Source organism: Tachysurus fulvidraco, chromosome 1 (assembly GCF_022655615.1).
Source record: "Tachysurus fulvidraco isolate hzauxx_2018 chromosome 1, HZAU_PFXX_2.0, whole genome shotgun sequence".
In the NCBI taxonomy this organism is placed as follows: Eukaryota; Metazoa; Chordata; class Actinopteri; order Siluriformes; family Bagridae; genus Tachysurus; species Tachysurus fulvidraco.
In genome coordinates, this window is record NC_062518.1 from 29,157,143 (window position 1) to 29,178,426 (window position 21,284).

At 37.3% G+C, this 21,284-nt stretch overlaps 2 protein-coding genes across 2 annotated transcripts; both read right to left on the reverse strand.

Moving 5' to 3' along the window:
* Positions 1 to 1,677: 1,677 nt before the first annotated feature.
* rab1ba (zRAB1B, member RAS oncogene family a) lies at positions 1,678 to 7,501 on the reverse strand. Its single transcript, XM_027169014.2, has 6 exons — positions 7,173 to 7,501; positions 4,873 to 4,945; positions 3,973 to 4,068; positions 3,460 to 3,555; positions 2,620 to 2,751; positions 1,678 to 2,490 (listed from the first exon to the last, which is right to left on the reverse strand). Exons 1-6 carry the CDS (start codon positions 7,184 to 7,186, stop codon positions 2,296 to 2,298), a joined length of 606 nt encoding a protein of 201 aa, XP_027024815.1. The 5' UTR covers positions 7,187 to 7,501; the 3' UTR covers positions 1,678 to 2,295.
* Positions 7,502 to 10,128: 2,627 nt separating this feature from the next.
* Positions 10,129 to 19,418, reverse strand: si:ch73-40a2.1 (ephrin type-A receptor 3). Its single transcript, XM_027169011.2, has 15 exons — positions 19,129 to 19,418; positions 18,684 to 18,745; positions 17,954 to 18,566; positions 16,360 to 16,515; positions 15,918 to 16,244; positions 15,496 to 15,649; positions 15,222 to 15,313; positions 14,931 to 15,035; positions 14,649 to 14,729; positions 13,617 to 13,709; positions 12,645 to 12,766; positions 12,329 to 12,438; positions 12,074 to 12,233; positions 11,856 to 11,989; positions 10,129 to 10,981 (listed from the first exon to the last, which is right to left on the reverse strand). The coding sequence occupies exons 1-15, from the start codon at positions 19,214 to 19,216 to the stop codon at positions 10,699 to 10,701; spliced, it is 2,580 nt and encodes an 859-aa protein (XP_027024812.2). The 5' UTR covers positions 19,217 to 19,418; the 3' UTR covers positions 10,129 to 10,698.
* Between the last annotated feature and the right edge of the window lie 1,866 nt (positions 19,419 to 21,284).

Genomic DNA, 21,284 nt, shown 5'->3' on the forward strand with positions numbered 1-21,284 from the left:
CCCCTAGGTCCACATTCATTAATCAGACACACAGTATCACAATGTAATAGCTCAATTTATAGGTTAAAATAGGTAGAACAGCAAGCCTTGTGGAGGGGGAAGAAAAAAAAACATGTTTTGAAAATGCCAGAACGAAACAGTGTGCACTCAGATTTTGTGTATGATGGAGAACGGGTCTGAAGTGAGACATATCGTTTCTTTTGCAGACGACACATGTAATTGAAATCGAAGGAATGTTCCTAAATACAGTAAACCCAATCCCATTATGTATACCCCCACCAACCTGCTACTGCTCCCTCCACCCCATTCCACAAATCCCATCATTTACTAAACATTGTCTTTAATCTCCCCAAAATGTTGTTATTCTGAGGTAAGCAATGGCCCAAGTGGGATTAAAAGTTGTTTTAAATGGCTCAGTTTATTAGTAATCTAATAGTACAATATGAAAAGACACTGGTGTGAATCGATTAAGACTGGTCAACACTTGCAGTGAATTTGAAAATCTGCACCTGTTTGTTTTTTAGTTTTAAACTAGAGCCACGTTCTGTATATTCTGACAAAAACACGGTCTGCTGTCCACCAGAGGCTCTCACTGCTCATGGGTACTAAATCTAATATATTCAGTAAAGGGACATATTGTTTTGCATGAAGCTGAAACCATTCGTTTGATGACCTGTCAATTTTCTCAAAAAAGGATTTTTGTACATATCTTGGCCAAATAAAGCCCTCTCGATTACTAAAAGGTTCATTTCAAGCCTAATGCAAGAAGGGACTTAAACATGAATACTGCACTTTGCTTTCTGGAGGCTATGGGAGGTCATATCCGGTCTCTAAGCCAAGACCAGTCAGTCCCAATATCCTCCTTCTTGATAAAAGTCACACAGTACAAACATCAAATTAAATCCCACTACATGCATGTTTACACTTTATGCACACATACAAAGATGCTTCTAAACCACACACTTCTGGAGGGATAATTTGTTGCATCAAACATAGAGCTGGTACAGTGGACCATGCGCAATGCCTATACAGATTGTGTAGAAGACCGACTCACTGAAAGGCTAAGATGTCAAAGCACACGTCAAACCGAAGACATCTCGGACAAAACTAAACCCAAAAGCTACAGTAACTTTGACAAAAGACAAAATGGCCTACAGAGTGGAATATGTGGAAGCCATTCCATCACACTGGGAAAACATAACGTATAGAAAAACAAAAGCTCACCTCGCGATCCGAAAAGTGATTACTCTGCAAAACACTTGCATGAATTTGACTTATACTGCAGCCTTAATGCACCAAGTGTCCAGTGGTGATAAACAACAACTATCACTTAATAGACAGAAGAGAATATTGTTTCACAACTACAGTTTTTAGTTCCAGTTTGGATTTACCTTTTTTTTTTTTTTTGTCATCCTTCTCCTAAATACACTGAAAACAAATGACAGGGAAGGAGCTAAATGAGGTAACAGGGAACAGTAGCTTTAGTCACCAAGCCTAAACCCCGACATCAAGCGTTCCACCCCCTCCCCACCAAACACCTTCATTTGACAACAGTAAGCCATTGTACAATAATTATGATTAGGAATAAACTACAATAAGTCTTAAAATTAATAATAATCCTAGTAAGATCAAAATATGAAATATAATATTGCCAAATTCTTATTATTATTTTTTTCCCATTCTTTATACATTCAACAACAACAAAAAAAAAAACTTCCACAAGTGAACAAGGGGTTGTGTGTTGGATTTGTGAATGCAAAACTGGAGAGAGAGATTTCATGACAAACATGAGTACAGCTTTCCCTTCTCACTTGAATCCCTCAGCTCTGCATATATTAAATAATAATTTATTTGAATTTGCACCCATCGGTCATAGGACAGGTAGCTTTCTAGGGACCCAGAAAACACGGTGTCTGTAGAGGATTAGGGTCAAGGGTGGAAATTGAATGCAGGTGAGACTAAAGTACAATAGGTCAAGGTTTGAAAATACAAAGAAGGAGAGAGAAAGACAGGGTGTGACTAGGAGTATAAAACCAAGGCGAGGACCAGGATCTCAGAGGAAGCTACAAAACTTCTTGCATGGAAGCCAAGAGAAAGATAAACCTTAAGCTCTGGCTTCAAACGCAGTGGTTACTCCCATAAGAAGGTTAGAACATCATCTGTTCTTATGCTCCTAGACATATGCAGGTGTGTCTGTGTGTATATGTGAGGGCAGAGAGGGCATGTTTTTGTGTGTGTGTGTGTGTGTGTGTGGGTATGTACGTGTGTGTGGCGTGCAAGAGAAAGACAGGCTCTTCAACAGCAGCCGCCACCAGACTGTCGAACTGGAGTGCTCTCGATCTTCAGGTTGGGCTTGTCTCCTCCAGCCGTAGCTCCGGGTCCCATGCGTTTCTTGATCTCGGCAGCCATGGTCATGAAGGCCTGCTCCACGTTAGTGGCATTCTTAGCACTTGTTTCAAGAAAAGGGATAGCAAGAGAGTCAGCAAATTCCTGCAAAGACATAAAAAAGACCCTGATTAGAATAGAATATTGTATTGAATTAAACACAAAGGGAGCCATTTAAAAAAAAATGTAAGTAATCTGAAGAACATAACGAAAACAATTCGTCCAAGTTCATACTTTGGCTGTTGTGTAGTCCACGACTTTCTTGGTGGTGAGGTCGCACTTGTTCCCAACCAGCAGCTTGTTGACATTCTCGCTGGCGTAGCGATCAATCTCCTGCAGCCACTGCTTTACATTGTTGTAAGATTCCTAACAAAAGAGCGAAAAGGCTAAATAAACTGCCATGCTAATACTGCACTGACAGATTTACCCAGACGCATTAAGGTTTCTATAAAGCACCAATGTACCACGACAGAATGATTAACAGATAGACCCTCACCAACATATAAGACCAAGTGGCCAGTCAGCTGCATTGTAAGCACAATGCATACAGCTACAACATTTTTTGTCTCAATGCCAATAGGGGGCACAGCACCCCTCCCTATCTGAATCCAACAGCATAACCATTTACAACATTTCATTGGTACATTACAAGTTCAGTACAAAAAAGGCTTCCGGAAAAGTTTTAAATGAGTCTAAATTCCAAGGACTTATACAGTAAATCGGTGCTCTTTTACTAAACTTTTTTTTTTGGGAAAAATAAATGAAATAAATTAAAAAATTATCGACTCACTGACTATTTAACAAGACAACAGGGATGCTGAGCATGCTACTGTGCCTATAGGTCTATTAGGAGTGAGGTCTTATATCATATATTATTCCAAAAATGGTTGGAACTATTTTTATCCGCTACTGATTCGAGATTCGGTTTAATTATGAAGCAAGGAGTATGAAATAAGACAATGTATATAAACCATGTCCTTGTGCCTCCAAAGATTTCCTTTTCACTCTACAGCCATGTTACAGTATGTGCTTTATTACACTATGGCGTAAATACCTAGATACTATTTTAAGTACCTGATCAGTGACATCATAAACCACAATGATGCCATGGGCTCCTCTGTAGTAACTGGACGTTATGGTGCGAAACCTTTCCTGTCCAGCAGTATCCCACTTGAACAAATTGGAGAACACGGTAAGACAAAACGAAAATAGAAATGGAAATATATTTCTAAAAACGCACGAACAATTTTTAATCAGTACACTGTAAGTATAACAAACCAGAAAGAACAGCCATACATTCAGTTGCAACTTGCCTGAATGCCTTTCAGGAAAGAAAAAAAGGAAAACGTACCTAGCATTTTAAATTATTTTGCCCTTGAAACATTAATATTTCCCCCAAATACAAATGCAGCTTAGCTAGCCTAGGAGCGAACACAAAATGTGCAAACAATTTTACAATACAAATCTACCTTTTGGAATATTTGTTGACTAAATTTGACGTAACTGATATGGTGAAGCTTAAAATGATCTAGAAATACACATGACCATCCAGGAACACGAGTGAATGAAATCTTTTACACCACTCACGATCTGAAGCTTAATAGTTTTGCCATCCAGTTCAATGGTGCGAATCTTGAAGTCAACTCCAATGGTGCTGATGTAGCTCTCTGTGTACGTGTCATCCTAGACAACAAGCATTCATTGTCACAGTCTGTTGTATATTAAGTAATAAGTATTTTACATACATACGATTACATACTGACTTGAATTACATTATAAAGCCTTTCAAAAAGATTTCAAGAACCACTGTAAATATGAACCTTGTGCTTTGACAGTGTGTGCAAAATGCCACCCACTTCCTAGCTCAATTGATCTCTAATAAGTCAGGAGAAAAACAAGTCTAGCATGTCATCACACTCATGGCATGTTTGAGTGTGATTGTTCTCGGTGCGCCTGTATTGCTAGCGTGCTTTCCGACTCGCTTGATTTTTTGTGAGCCTGACCGTGTTTTTGATTTTTAATTATTTCGGTGCACACCAGGGCATCTCATCTTAACATTTCCCTTCTACTCATGGTACAAAAGTGTTGTGGAAACTAAGAACAATAATGAGACTAAAAACATTTGCAGGTCACTTTACTTCCTGAACAAGCGTGTAACTTTGTACGAGATGTGTTCCCATTCACAGGAATTACAACAAAAGTCTCAGGGTAGATACCACAGCTTTCACATGAGTACTTTTTCTTGCAAAATGTGCTGTTTCCGAATAAAATGCCAGTTAAAAAGTGTCCCAACACTATCTGCAAGTATCAGATATTCATCACACAATATTGCACTCGCTCACAATCAGTGTGCTCTTCACAGCCCTGTATTATAACTGCATTCATCAAATGTTTGCCAAAGAGCTTAGGAAAAAAAAAAATTTTAGAATCAGAATCAGATCATTTATCATTTTATTCAACACAGACTGACTGAGCTATGGTACTTACTGCAAATCTCAACAGCAGACATGACTTGCCCACTCCAGAGTCACCAATGAGAAGCAGTTTGAACAGGTAGTCACTGAAAAGCATAAATCACATTAGAGCTAAAATACCACCAGCAAGCATTACAATTCAAAAACAGTTCATTTGAAAAAAAGAAAGTAATAGTATACAAGCAACAGGAGCTTCTTCGGGGGGTAAAAACAGGTTTGTATATCAAATATAATTTTAGATCTAAAACATCTGTTATCATTATTTCACCACAGCTCAAGGGATTTGGAACAAGTGCTGCTTTAAGGACCTGCTCACTCACTGTTCCATGTCAACAAAAAAAAACAAACATCAAACCAATAAACAAACACAGATTCCTAATCCTTTTGGAAGCAACGTTTATAGCAGCTATAGAAGTGGCTTTTTACTGTAGAAAATAGCTCAACTTAATTAAATTACTATACAAAAACAAGTAGAAATAATAACCCTGGATTACATGGTAAACAAAAAAAGAACACAGCCCCTTGACAAACACCACCATGTGATTGGAGTCCCCTCCTAACAAGCTAAATGTTGCAATCGACTAGCTCTTCTGGTGCTTTCTGAATTCTGAGCACATGGCACTGCCAAGGACTAAAGTTACATATGCAACATGATGTGCATCACATCTGTTGCGAAGCAATCAGCACTTTGTACATACAGCATGCCATACAGTTTGATGTATCCGTGTCAAAACACTGCACATAATGGGACCCTATTTTATTGTATTTCTGACCATACCATGCATCAGTAATGTGTAACAGGAGAGCTAGGAAACAGCTGTAGTGTCAAATGAAACCGTCGTGCAAAACATTGCTAAACAAGTAAATGAATAAATTCATTCATGAGTTGGGCTTCATTTCAATGCCACAAGTGTTCTTATATGGCTTTTTTCTGTACAAATCTTGAAAATAGTGTCGACAAGTCTGTGAATTGATGCTTATTTTTATTGTTTTTACTGGATGCTGTGCTTGTGTGAAATTAAAGTAATCGATAATAGACCATTAAAATCCACATGCAAAATAAACAGCCTAATTTACTTAGACTTAAATCTGATATCACCAAGAAAAACACCCGACACATATATAAACGTCTTCCTTTGCACAACCAGCAATGCAAAAGTGTTATATTCTTCATTTACAGACATTTTCACTTTCACTTTGGTATTGGTCTGATCGATCTGATTCAGCATGATCAGGAAATCCTTCTGCAAATCTTCATGAAAAAAAAAAGAAACAGACACTGTAATAGTGCCACATCTGGCTTTTCAGATGAAAAGCTGGAACCAAATACCTTGTGTGTGTAACACACTTGGCCAATAAACCTGATTCTGTGGTGGTGTGATTATCATCATTGACTCATTAATTACAGGTTGTATAAGAAGTCATCTTTCAGGTTAAATATTTTCATACTACTGATGCACTTTTATTGGTTTTTAAATCAACACGGTTATCGTGTATGGTGACAATATATTTAAGTATCGTTATGTGTGTTTGTTGGCATATCAGCCACCTCTACACTAACGCCAATGACCTCCTCCTTCTCCAGCCACAGCCCAGAGACTTCACAGGCCTATAACCCTGTCACACAGGAGACACAAGCTAAAGCTCAACTTCTGTCAATTAACGTCGACTTCTGGCTTATTTTATGACACTGTGTCCGTTTAAAACGCACCCAATAAACCTAATGAGGCCAAATAAAAACGACAGGAAACCGTTTTAAACCAATGGCGTCACTTTCGACTAGCAACCCAGCATAAATAAGTCCACTGTCTGCTTTAAAAAAACAGGCCCTCGATAGCTTAAAAACGTGTAATCGTATAATGGTTCTCTCTTGACGCACACAAGTATATGAACAAAGCTGCTAAACCATTTCACTCGGTAACTATTATTTTAGCTAGCGAGCTAGTTTGGTTAAAATCGTTAAATTAGCATAACGAACCCGTATTCCGGTAGCTTACGCCTTCGACGCTAGGATAGGCTAGTAGTATGATTCGTTCTGCCTTTGGATTGGCTCCTAGTCCACTATAACGAGCAGACCCAGATTCTAGCCAATCACAGCGCAGGAAGTGGATCCTGTCGTAAAACGGGTGTAGAATGTATAACCCTGGGTTAGCTAGCAAGCCAGACAGCTGACGGAGGCTAAGCAGACGAGGTGACAAACCATATCCGCTAACGATGCCGTGTTTTATTTTTTTTAAATCACTAGTGGATATGAAACAAGTGAACGTGTATCGTTTGTACTGGACGCGTAGTAAAGAACGAGTTAATACTTACTATTCAGGATTCATGGTGGGTGAAGGCCGGTGTGTATTTTAGGTGGAAATCTGACGGACGCTTTTCCTTCCTCTTTTTACTCCTAGATGATTCCCCCGTTTGTAATTCTGAGGCACTGTGGCGAAAGCTGCCGTGTCTCTATTTACCCTCCGCTGCTGTTACGCTGCACGCTACCTTTCTGTTAGATCCTTGTTAACTTAACCGGACATTACTATACTGAATAAACAACACAGCTATTTTATCCTTTGCTTTTCTTTCTTCCTTCCTCTCTGGCCGCAGGAAAAGTACAAGATGGCTGCGCAGGTGCGGCAGTGACATCAGATGACGTGGCAGTTTGGACGTGTTTCAAAAACACTTGATTACAAAAAAAAAAAAAGAACGAAAGAATTCGCTTCTAGAATAATAATAAATAATCGTAAAAAAACACACACACACATTAGATTTTATTATCCATGACACGCAGTTTTATGCGTAATAGACATATTGCTAATAATATTCACTTTTGGTATTAGACCTTGTTGATTATCCCCTATACACAGACAAGAGCTTCATCCTTTTTTCTCAGACTTCTATAAGACCTCATTTCATATATTCAGCCCTTAAAAATTCAATTAAAATGTTATATTCTAATGCAAATTGTTCAATCATGCTGCATAATGTTATATCAAGCCCAGGTTCATTATCCATAAAGGTGACAGACAGGGATGCCCCATTTCTCCATAATTACTTTAAACATTGCTGACTTCTAACTTTTTGTAGATCACATTAGGCAAAGCCGTTTTTTTAAGAGTTATTACTGTTGCAGGTACTGAAATTACTAGCTGACGATACCACCAGATGCAGAAGAAATTTCTGAAGATTTAGGACTTTACTTGAATGTTAACAAATGTGAATAAACGCATTTAGGTGTTAAGATAGTAAATAATGAAGAGGAAAGATTCGTCTTAATTTTTGTACCATTATTGGCAAAACAAAGAAAATACGAAATCACAGAACATAATCACACGTATCTCAAGACTTACGTAAGCAGTTTTCTCTTTAGCAGTTAATAATAATACTAGTAAAATCATTGATAATATCCTTTTAAAAAATTTTATGGCAAAATAAAAATCATTATATAAAGAAATCTGGTTTATGAATTCAACTGAAAAGTGTGGCTTAAACCTCTTGGATTTTACGACCCTAAATCATACCTTCAAAGTTTACTGGATTGAATAATTTCTGAAAAAAACATCTATGTTGTACCATATACCTCAATTTATGTTTTCTCAGGTTGGTGGATTTCATCCTAGGGAATTTTATCATAGGGAATATTTTTTCATGAACTTGCTACTTTACTAAATTTAGCACATTATTGTGCTTACTGTATCTGCCTAACACAAATACTGCTGACACACAGCCATTTTGGTATTCTTACTTCATACACATCAGACCATATATACACTTTATTAAGCTATACACTTCCACCTTGTTGCAATGGCCAGAGCTACAGGCTGTCTCAAGCATCCATGCCCAACATCAGTGCCTTACTTCACTAATGCTCTTAAGCTGAATGAGCAAACCACACAGCCACACTCCAACATCTAGTAAAAAGCCTTCCAGGAAGAGTGAAGTTTATTACAACAGAAAAGGAGAAACTAAATGTGGAATGTGATGTTCATCAAGCACATATACTGTAGGTGTGACGGTCAGGTGTCCTAAAACCTGGCTATATAGTTTAGCACTTTTCTTTTCAGCTCTACATAACATGTGCTTTGTCTTACAGTGTCTGTTGTATCATTATGTCTGTTTCCTAATAAACGATTAACAGGCCTGTGTTTAACTCCCACTCATATGTAGCAATGTGGCTGTTTTTTCTTGACACAATAGACCCCTTTTACTTTGTTTTATACCTCTCATGCTTTTTCCTTGTACAATAAGTGTTTAGCTCGAAGAGCCAAGCTGCAAGAATTGTTCTCATTTAGCCAGTGTCTGAATTCTCTGCATGTCAAAAAAATGCAACAACAATGTACTCCCTACTTTGGCCCTAACATCTACAAGCTGCAGTGTCTGACTATGAGCCATTGGTGATGCACAGGTGGCAGAAATTCAGATGGGTGCTGAATGCAGGCACATTAATGATGATTTGATGAGGCATTAATGCATTGTTTGTGATAAATATAGGCATTATTAGTATTAGCTGTCTTGCTGTTAGCATTAGTATGATGGTACACCTATTTACGTTCATCGTCATCAGGCCTACACTTCAGGCTCTTTTTAGCTCCATGGATGTTTCAAATATGTACTGAAATTTTCTTTTCTCCCTTGATGCCCAGTAGATCAAGGTATATTTGTTAGACTGACTCCTTTGTTGCCCCATCAAGAAGCAGCCCAATCAGCACATGTCCTTCTGTACACTGTGGAACTTGCTCTCACAGTGAACTCACAATCAAGCTCATAGTTTTTGACCGATTCTGCCAGACTGTTATGTGCAGAACAGGCTTTATGTTAATAAGAGCCAGGATGTACTGGCCCTTGACTGGCTTTACCATTTACTATACACTTTTCTTCCTCCACCTTTTCACAGCACCTAAATATGAATTTGAGAACTGCAGCTCGGCAATAATGAATGCTCATGAATGAATGAAGGACATCCTCTTCTATAATACATTTATTTATTTGTTTGTTTGTTTGTTTGTTTATATCTATGATTTTGTTTGTTTGTTTGTTTGTTTGTTTGTTTGTTTGTTTGTTTGTTTGTTTGTTTGTTTGTTTGTTTGTTTGTTTGGGGGGGATCTTAGTGCTGCTATTTCCAGGCACCTCAAGATCATGAATTGTATCTCTCTGGAGTCTCACCATCCATAAGAACCTTCTATTTTCTAAGAGCCTGCCATGGGAGTGCTCCCTTGTGCTGGAGTGCACTGAAAGTGGAGCTGCAAAGGGTGCTCAAAAATGGGGGGGGGAAATGTATTTCCTCCAGGTTCTACAGTTTTATTCCCTTGAGCAGTATAAGGCAGTTATTGAAGATGTATGAAATTTACCAATTGCTGTCCAGCTTCCATTATATGAAAATAGAAAACCAACAAAATCACTTGGTTGAGTATTTACATACATTTAAATACATTCAGCAGGTCTCCCAAAAGTTTCCACACAAAGGGGAAATTAACAGTGGAAGATATTTCTTGCTAATTGAAAAGTATGAAGACCTCATATATACTGAAACCCTGTATATACTGTATCATTCAATTTGTTTGTAAGAAATAGCATATAATACCCACTAGGGTCTGGCAGGATTAAACAATGCAAAAGTGGAAATAGAGAAATTTTGTTTCACACGCTGGCACGCTGGCATGAATGCTGACAAACTGTTTTTTAATTTATGATTCACTCAGATAGTATTTATCATTCTGGGATATATTTCAACAGTGCCTTAGTGTACAAAACATAACACTATGCACTGTACAGAAAGCTTTTGTGTCACATGGGTTTTCTTTTGTTTGTTTGCATTTTCAACAGTCTATATTCCCCCTTTACTGCATAGTAAATATCAATCTGTCTCTTCCTTTATCTCGCCTTTCTCTGTAGCACAAGTTGTTTTGCCACCTGGTGAGGACAAGTAAATGTTTCCGACAGCTCCATCAGGGTCAGGCTCTGCAGCACTGCACTGGGTGGCGTTGGCTACTTCCAGGCCCTGGTTGATGTAGTAGCTTTCTTTACTGGGCTCTAAGGGCGGAAGCTCACACAGTAGAGCTTTGAGTCTCTGAGCCAGCTCTGTAAAACAAGGCCGCTGAGAGGGCTCTTTGTGCCAGCAGCTAAGCATCACCTCATATCTGAAAGGGTGATAGAGGAAGAGGAATAAAACACAAGAAACACAAGGAGCTTTAGAGATGAGAGCTTTTGAATCCCTTGGTTGATACTGAATTTAAAAGCTCATGCTCAACAGTTACTTATTAATAAATTGTACAGGCTCTGTTTTTGTCACCAAAGAAAGATCTCAAAGCCTCATAACATATTTTGTTTACTACATAAAACTTCAGGTGTATTTATTTTTTTATCAAATATCAGCCAGCATTAGCATATGCATGTTAATCTTCCTAACGTTTACTGACATCGAATAATATGACCTTTAAGAAAGGGCTTGCCTTTAACCCTACAATTGCTAGACAACCGTGTGCAAAGTGTTGCATATAAGTATATGGACACCTAAACATTACACCTGTATGTATTTTCTGAACATCTTGAATTCTGTATTCTTAACTCTTTATTATAATTATATGGACATTTAAGATGAAACATATTCAAACTTTCCTATTTTAAGACTTAATGTACTAGGAAATACTGTTGTTGTTGTTGTTGTGGATGTTTTAATTTAGTTGCCTCAGTTCTGGATTCAGTCTGAGAAATCAGATCTGTTAGAAACATCATAAAATTGTTGTCTACGTAGAGCTTGTCACAAATATATTTTTCAGGTAGGAAGGTGGGAATTCCATTTTATTTGGAATAAAACAGCCTGTTATCGTATCTGGACTGTTGTGGCCAATTCTTCAAATTGGTTGTATTTGAAATGTATACCAATAGTCTTTGTCCTGTTTGGATTAATAGGATACAGAGAAAGCATCTCAACAACATCCATTTTTAGAGTGCATCTTTTTATTTTTAATAAGTTTATCTCTTGTTGAATGAAAACATATGAAACACACTTACAGTTTACTGTCATAATCGCCCTGTTTGAGGCGATGCCCATTCTCCAGCAGTTCCAAAAGCTCATGGTTGGGAATGCCGGGGTATGGGGTCTTTCCTCTGGAGACAATTTCCCACATAGTTACTCCAAAGGACCACTGCATACATTTAAAGACAAAGTAAAAAAATCAACAAACTCTTCAGAAGAAACCCACAAAAAATGAATCTTATTCAGGACTGACCACATCACTCTTGCTGGTGTAGATAGATTCAGAAAGGCTCTCCATGGCCATCCACTTGATTGGCATTCGAACAGCAACCTTCTGTCTGTAATAGTTACTGCTGATGATCTGCTTGGACAAGCCAAAGTCAGCTACACGAACATGCAGATCATCTCCCAACCTTCATGTGTGGGTGAAGAGTGGGATAAAAAACTGATTCAAACAGCACTAGTTTACTGTAAAATAAAATGTTCAGAAATACGATCATGGTCTTACATGCAGTTGCGAGCTGCCAAATCTCTGTGCAAAAAGCCCTTGTAACTGAGATACTCCATGCCCGAGGCAATGTCAATCATAAACCGTAACAGGCTCTGATAAGGAACAAACTGAAATGAAGAAGTCAGTTACAGATTGGACATGAAGTGAAGTGATTTGTTATTTAGTTGGCTTAAAATTCAGAATGCACATTAAGAGATAGTAAATATTGTCTGGAAATGCTGTGTGTGTGTGTGTGTGTGTGTGTGTGTGTGTGTGTGTGTGTGTGTGTGTGTGTGTGTGTGTGTGTGTGTGTGTGTGTGTCTTTGGTATTCACCATAGGAATGTCACCATAGCGCGTGGCTATAAGAAATCGTCTCAGGTCTCCATGTTTCAAGAATGGTAGTATGACAAGTGGAACAGGGATAGATGAGTCCTGTACTGTCTCCAGTGTGACACCTGGTGGACAGACATAAAACCAATTTTCCCTGTAGCTCTTATTCTTATGTTAACTTATTCTTATATTTATCCACTATGCACAGTAGAGTCCAAGTCAAGGTTAAGTAGTAGTAATTCATTTTTTTGCAATATGTAAAAATCTAACATACACTCACTGAGTATTTATCTGGCTACCTAATCATTTATGTAATTATCTAATCAGCCAATCAGGTGGCAGGTTTGGGCCAGCAGCTTCAGGCAATGTTCACAAGAATAATCAAAGTTGGGGATAATGTCTTTTTGTTTGTGGAGCCATGAATGTTGGAGTCAGACAGGCTGAACTGAGTAATGTATAACTGCTGACCTCTTCTCATTGTGTAATTATATTCTGGGGATAGAAAGATGCCTTGTTGATGAGAGCGATGAATTGAGATGAAAGCATTATGGCAAAGAGTCCATTTGCTTTGATTAGAGCCTCTATTAAATAGAGGCTAATACTTAACATTTCACAAAGCACCAAGAATGATGCATGGGTAAGTTGTGTAAGGTTGCTACAGTAATGAACATCATCAAATGTTGGGATATGGTTTGGTTGGGAGGAAAATATCAAGCAAATTTAGAGCCCTGTTTTACGTAGTAACTTAGAACCTTAATTAAACAGCAAATTATCTGAGAGTGATCGATCAAAAAATTTTGTTCCATAATTCATTAAAAAGGTGCCAGAAATGTGTCAACTTTCCATTGCAAAACTGAGTGAATAAAAAATAGTGACTATAAACATAACGTAACAATCCCTAATAAGAAGAAGTTCACAGGGATCGATGAAAGTTAACTTATCTGGAAATAAATATTTACAGAAGTTGTACTTTACCTAAAAGTTTCACAATGTTATCATGGTCAAAGTGCTGCATAATTTCAGCTTCCTTAAGAAATGACTGCAGATCATCCTGGCTGTAAATTCCAACTAGAACAACAATTAGAAATAACATATTTTAAATGAAAGATTTCAATAATAGTTAACATTTTAAATGTGAGTGAGATGAACAGTCTATGTAGCCTATTATAGTGTGTCCAATTTCAGTATAATTTCTGATTTATATACATTATATGACCCGATGTGTGTGGACACCTGACCATCACCCCATATGTTTTTGAACATCTCATTCCAGATTTATTCCCCTGTTATAACAACCTTCACTTTTATGGAAGGATTTCTACTAGATGATGTATCGTGACTGTTCAAGAGCATTAGTGAGATCAGATACTAATTTTGGGTGAGGAGGTCTGGGGTGCAGTCAGTGTTCCAGTTCATCCCAAAGGTGTTCCGAGGAGTAGAGGTCAGGACTCAGGACAAGATATTTTACTCCAACTCTGACAAACCATTTCTTCATGTAGGCTGCTTTGTGTACAGGAGCTTTGTCATGCTAGAACAGGTTTGAGCTTCTTAGTCCCAGTGAAGAAAAACTGTAACCTTACAGCACACAAAGACATCCTGTGCTTCCAACTTTGTGGAAACAGTTTACATTGTTTACATTGTGGTTGTGAAGGTTAGGTGTCCGCTAACATTTGGCCATATAGTGTATGATGCACATCGACTTTGCATTAAATATGACAAAGATTATTATTATGACAAAGTGTTTAAAGACAGAGGGCTGTACACACATACTAATGATAGATTGTCATGTGTCAGATACAAATGTGACCTATATATCTGTTTCTAGCCTTAGAAACAGATATATAGGCTAGGAAAACAAAATAAAATCAACCGGCCTACAACTGCCTATATTATAAGTAAGCCAACTTCTGTGTTATATTATTTATGGACAAAACATAGAGTTAGTTAGAATGATTCTTCTTTTAAATTGTGTAGCTGTTTAAGAAGCTGTTCTTATCATTTACTTGCCTCTCATGGTCTTCACTGCCACCTGGATATTTTCATTATCATCTGATAGGAATATGCCCTCATAGACTGTCCCAAATTCTCCTAAAAGAAGTGAAATTTCAAACCTATTCAAATACACTTAATTAAAGACACTATGCAGACAAGTACAAACTTAATTTTAATGAACTACAGTATCATAAAAACAATGCAATTAAATATTCTACTTACTGGACTATGAAGAATTAACTAAATTCTTCTTAATTCCAATTGGCCAGCATTTTTATTGTTTGAATGTAAGTGTACCTTTTCCTAGCTCTTTGCCCAATGTGATTCGGCTGCGATCCACCAACACCTCTTTAATAGCAGACAGCAAACTTATATTCACGCTATCCAAAATCTGAACAGTGCCTAAAGAGACAGTGGCAGAGACAGCGCTGAGGAATAGCTCACATATACATGTTTAATTACACTGCAATCAGATGTACGTTCACAGAAATCATTAAAGTGAACCGCATACAATTAAATGTGCCAAAGTCCAGTTATGTAGCATTTTCACAAAAACTCAAAGTCATTTTCTGTCTATTAAAGTCTTACTGGTAGTTGGCTGAGGAGGTGTATCTTGTGGTTCAGACCGTCTGTATGTTGTACCAACATCCTGTAAAGGCACAAGGTCCACTTCATGATCTCTAAACCCAATACAGATTAGTAAATAGATTGAAGTCCTAATACAATTAATGATAATAGTGCATTAATTAAAATATGTATTTAATTATTGAATCACTTATTTGTTCTGTGTTATATTAATAAAATGTTATATACAGTATGTTATGATGTTCTGTTTGCTTCCATTTTAAAATACATTATTTACCTGAATTTGTTATAACCCCTGCATATAAAGAAGACAGCTGGTATTAGAGCTAGCAGTATTACACACAGCACACTGACAATCACTGGAGTGTTGAGTTGTTTCTGGGCAGCAGGGGTTGGTAAAGGAACAGCAGTGATTACTACTGGATTCTTCACTGTCAGGCACACAGAGAGAATTTTGAACATAGGTGCCTGCTAAATAGGACAATAACTGAAAGACAAAATGTACAGTGATCTACATACTACCTTCAAGGATTCCATCAAAAGTACAACCCAAAAGGCAAAAGACCTTAAAAGTGCTAATCAGATTTCTTTTCACCTCTTAAATACATGTGCAGTCATATTTTACCATCATCTGAACCAATAAATAAATAATTTATTATTGCCCAGATCAAATATTTTTTGTTATGAATCACCACTTACATATAGCAGTGGTCTGTGAAGACCCAGATGTGCCCAGTTTCTGAGATATTCTGTTGTATGCTCTGACAGAAACCTGGTAGTTCACATGTGGACGCAATCCGGTAATGTTGGCCATCGTTTCAGTCAATCCCCTGGATTGTGGACTTATTAACAAGGAACTGTTACATGGTTCCCATAGTTCATGAAATTCTCCTGTTTTTTGTTTACACTCTACATCATACATCACTTCCTGTCTTCCACCCAGATCTGCAGGCATGGCCCAGTTCAGAATCAGGGCAGTGTTGCTCAAGTGATGGATAGTTAAGTTGAGTGGTGCTGATGGAGATCCTGAAAAGAAATAACATAAAGAAAGCAATTTACAGTATAGCTTCATATAACTGTCTATACATTTCTATTAAAATGAAGCTTTTTTTAATTAATAAATTAAAGATGCATTACACACTTGTACAGCCTAGTTGTGGTGGGTCATTCTGCAGTCGGGCATATCCTTTATCACATTCACACTCTGAAGCACCTTCTGAGGATGTTCTGCTATTGGATGGGCAAAGCTGACATTCTCCACTAGCATTGGCAGTTTTGTAGCTTCCCAAACCACAAGCTTTGTGAGAGAAAAATCAAATTAATAACATTCACGGCCAACCACCGTTACCTTGTTACTGGTCTTTTTCTCTTAATAACACCACCAATAATATTATAGGTTTCCCCCACATCAACACATCTGATTTTTTGGGTTAGTAGGTGTGATTTACCAGGAAAAACACCAAGCTATTATATATACCTGGTGTACAAGACCAGAGTTGGACATGATGAGTATCTACAGTATATGTTTCTGTTATGTGATTACTATGTGATTACACCTTGACCACTAGTAGCACTTAAACCATCACCTATCACAAGTATTAATTACCCCTTGACTGATAACATGTTTTGACCCATGCCTGGAATGACTAAGTGCTTTGTACATTCTTTTTTAATACTCTTTTTCTAGTGTTCATGGATATCTTGGTACTCATTAGCAATATTAGTCATCTCCAAAGAGATGACTACTAATATTTGATGATCAAATTTCAGCACTGACTTCTCTTGTATCTCTTAAATATTATTGTCAACACACTAAAGTAACTCTTACAATTTAGGTTTTCCCAGTCCACATCTGTAATCACATCTCTTCACCATTGATCACCAGCCGTGTTCCTGAAGAACACCTTTCTAAAGACTACAGCATAGCTAAGTGTACCGAGTTAAGAGTAATTACTAAGAGTAATGACATATCCGAACCATACAAGAGCCCATAATGGGTTCTTAGTCAACTAGTTTAATAGAATTGGTGAAAAGGTTTTTTTATGGTTTTCAACATACTGTAAAAAAGTTTGCCATTTGTTCAGCCAGGCCTCGTGTGAATAGTGGGAGACACAATGCAACCATTCTTGCCTACAGGAAAGGTGAGATGCAGTGCCTTTCTCAGTGTTGACTCCACTGAAACTAGACTAGTACTGGCATCACTTTAGACTGTGCTACTTCTCCCATCTTCATTTTATATAAATTAATTTCATATACATCATTAGGGCATAACATTGTCCAGCATGAGTCCAGGTGTATATGAAGCATAGGATACATACATATGTAATTTCCTGGGTTGTGCAAGTGATTCTTGTGAGCTCTGACTAAACTCATGTGCTTGACAGGTTGCCATTCAGCAATTATAAGTAAATCATAAATTACTATTTATAAACTTAGGAAAGATCCCTGATCTCAATGATGATGCAATTGCAAAAAAAAATGCTTTGTTGTTTTTTTATAGGCATGCTGACATTTACAACTTCTAATTATCAGAAATATTTTCCTTCCTAGAATGTGCTTGAACAAGAAGGAACATGTTCTGCTGCTTAGGTGACTGTGAAAACAGCCAAAAATCACGAGAGGACCAATAATGGAATGCAAAGCAAGAAATCTGAAATATAATGTTTAATCTGACTATGTATGCTGTACATTCATGTAGTGCTTTCATGGGTGTAAAACTGAAAGTATTCACTGACCTTTACATATGTTTCCTTCTTTTTGATAACCAGCTCTACATGCACAGAAACCTTGCATTCCACCCCACTGTCCATTAGACTTGCACTCAATCTTTGGTGTAGACACTTCTTCTGCTCCATCCACACACTTGCCTCTGATCCACTCTGATCCTGCTGAAGTTGCTCCAAAATGAGTCTGGTTCATTGTAAGCTCTGGACATTTCATGTAGAAGACCAGCACAGAAGAAATCAACATACATGATCCACTGTAGAAGAAACCCAAATGAAAGCCATTTTTTGTGATCTTTCCCAAGTCTAGACCCTGCGCATGATACAGATGAGTCTCCATGTCTTGAAGGCCACTAGAATTACTAAATGGCTGTGAAGCTACAGACTCTTTTCTCTTTTGTCCAGCGCGAGGACGTTCCACTGGTTTATCCGACTCCAATAAGTAAATAATGACAGGTTTCCTGTCATTTTGAGCAAAAAGCAGGTCCAGCTGAAGCTCTTGGGCATCCTTCTTTGCAATCCATGTAGTCCACAGTGTTTTTAGTGTGTTTTTAAGTTTTACGTGACAGCCTTGGTAGACAAAGTGGGCCGAGGGCAGTCCCAGCTTTAATTTGGTCTTTCCCCACTAAAATAAATGAGTTGTAACATAAAACCAGCGTCTCAACATGTAATATATCATCTCAATATGGAAATTGTGCATTTTTAATGAATAGCAGATTCATAAAGGTTCAGATCTACATACCGCATGTTGGGGCTCAGATATCCATTGCAGATTTGTTTCTAAAGTAGAGTCCAAAATGACCTCTGCAATTTGTGGATTCAAGTTATTATTTTTATCAAAATATGCTTTCTTCAAACAAGTTGATGTCAATTTTATAATCTAAAATATTAAATGCTTTAATGTCGAATTCTATTATTTACAATATCTTCGTGAAAAACAGGAACTCTAATTCTAAGTACACAAACGTTACTGATATTAAATGAAGCCAAAATGAAACGAAATTAACGTCACGATATAACAAAACGTGTATAAAGTGCTGTCTTTTTTAGCGTTTTTACTGCAGTCAAAAAGTATTATTGCAGTATATAATAAAATTTATTTCTTTCAAATATTTGTAATATATCTCACAGTTTAACGACAAAGTCAAATAGTTTTTAAAACTGTTGAATTGTCTTAATTGTCTTACCTTTAATTGGGTTCGGTAGCGCAGACGTGTCCAGAAATGTGACCGAAAACAAGCAGTAATTGAACAGTAAACAGTGGACGAGCGCCATGACCCAGTGTGTGAGGAGTTAAAAACAAAAACACAACCTGTCAGTTTACTAAATCTGATCAATTAATAATCAAACTATCACCTCACATTCACAGGTTTTCTCTTCTACATTGTTCTGATGTGAGAGCGCTTTCTCTCTCTCTCTCTCTCTCTCTCTCTCTCTCTCTCTCTCTCTCTCTGTGTCTCTGTGTGTGTCTCTGTCTCTGTCTCTCTTTCACTCTGTCTCTCTCTCTCTCTCTCTCTTTCACTCTCTCTCTCTCTCTCTCTCACACACACACACACACACACACACACACACACACACACACACACACACACACACACACACACACACACACACAACCTTGTACAGTGCTGCGGTTTTAACAGCGTTAAATCTCTGCTTTAAATGACACCTGACAAGGGGGAGATAGTGGCTGTGATATAATGCGCTTTAAATTTTCTATTGAAATGAACCGACCTATCAGTTATGACCACGTTTATCCACGTCAAGCTTAGTTTCTGGAGTTTTCCCCCCTCTAATACAGTACATAAAAAAATAAATGACTTAAATTTAGTGTAAATTTGATTTTAATTACATGTAAGATCTAAATATAAATAATAGTGTCCCTATAAGTATGTCACAGTTGTATAATTAATAGTGACCTTAAATGGCATTCCATTTTACTTCATTTTCATGCAACTTTGCCTCTGATTGCCCTGAAATATTTTTCAAAACATTCTACAGTAACTTCCTGTCACATGAGATATATTCTTTTATATTGCAATAGGTTTTCCACTGGGTTTCACTGGAATCTGTGTTTGAACTAGAGATGTCGTGGCTTCTTAAAAAAAAAAAAAGGAAGAAGAAGAAAAGAAAAGAAGAGGAAAAGAATGAACTAAAAAGTAATGAGCTAGGCAAAACAAATAACGGGAACCAAGACACTAGAGAAAGAGGAACTAAACACAGATACCTACTCATGCCTTGTAATTGTATTTGACACCTGCAAGGCATTTATTTGTACTCATTCATGAGACATGTATTCATCATGTAGAATAAGTACAATATATAAAGTCACACAGATGCAGATCAAGAACTTTGGTGAACTTTGGTGAACAACAAACATGAAAATGGGGGAAAACATGATCTTTGTTGTTGTTGCAAGATAGGCTGGTTTAAGTAACTTAGAAACTGCTGATTTCGTAGGATTTTCATGAGTCTCCACAACAGCCTTTAGACTTTGCATTAAACAAAATATCATCACATAAGCAGTAGTTTTGTGAGTGAAATGACATGACAATGAGGGATGTCATATTTTAGTGGTTAAGATGTTGGACTACTACAAATCGATTTACAATACAAATTGAAATAAAATGTAAGTCAGTCTAGGGTGTCGGCTAAATGCCAGAAATGTAAATGTAAACGACATGACCAGCTCCAGTGGACAGGAAATCTACAGTAATTCAAAGAAAAGTATCTTAGATCACACAACATATTTGAGGTCATAGTTACTAAGGCCCTGATGAATTAAAACATAAAGTTGAAAGAGGGTGTACTTCCCCATGTCTGTACATAACTCGTGACACGATGGATGACGACAGGAACTAAGCTAAACAGGACCAGGAAAAAAATAATAAGATTGAAGAGTCAGATAAGATTGAAGAGTCAGATAAGATTGATTTATATCAATGACATTTATTGTTTGTTACATTATTTAGTTTAAAATTTGCTTGATTCATTTTTCTATGTTTATGACTATAAAAAATAAAGCCTTCTGATCTTAGAACTATAAATCTGCTTGCCAAGTAAAGACAAGTAGATTTTATTGTCATTTCAGCCATATACAGTATAGCTTTTGCAGCACACAGTGAAATGAGACAACGTTTCACCAGGATCATGGTGCTACATAAAACAAAGACAGAGCTATAAGGACTTAGTAAGTTAGTCCTAGCCACATAAAGTGCATCTGTGCAACCTGGTGCAAACAGTGCAGGACAAGACGAAACAAAAAGACAGTGCAGGCCAAAAGATAAAAATAAAAATCAAATAAATCAAAATAAATGCAAAATCAAAATCAAAATACAAGACA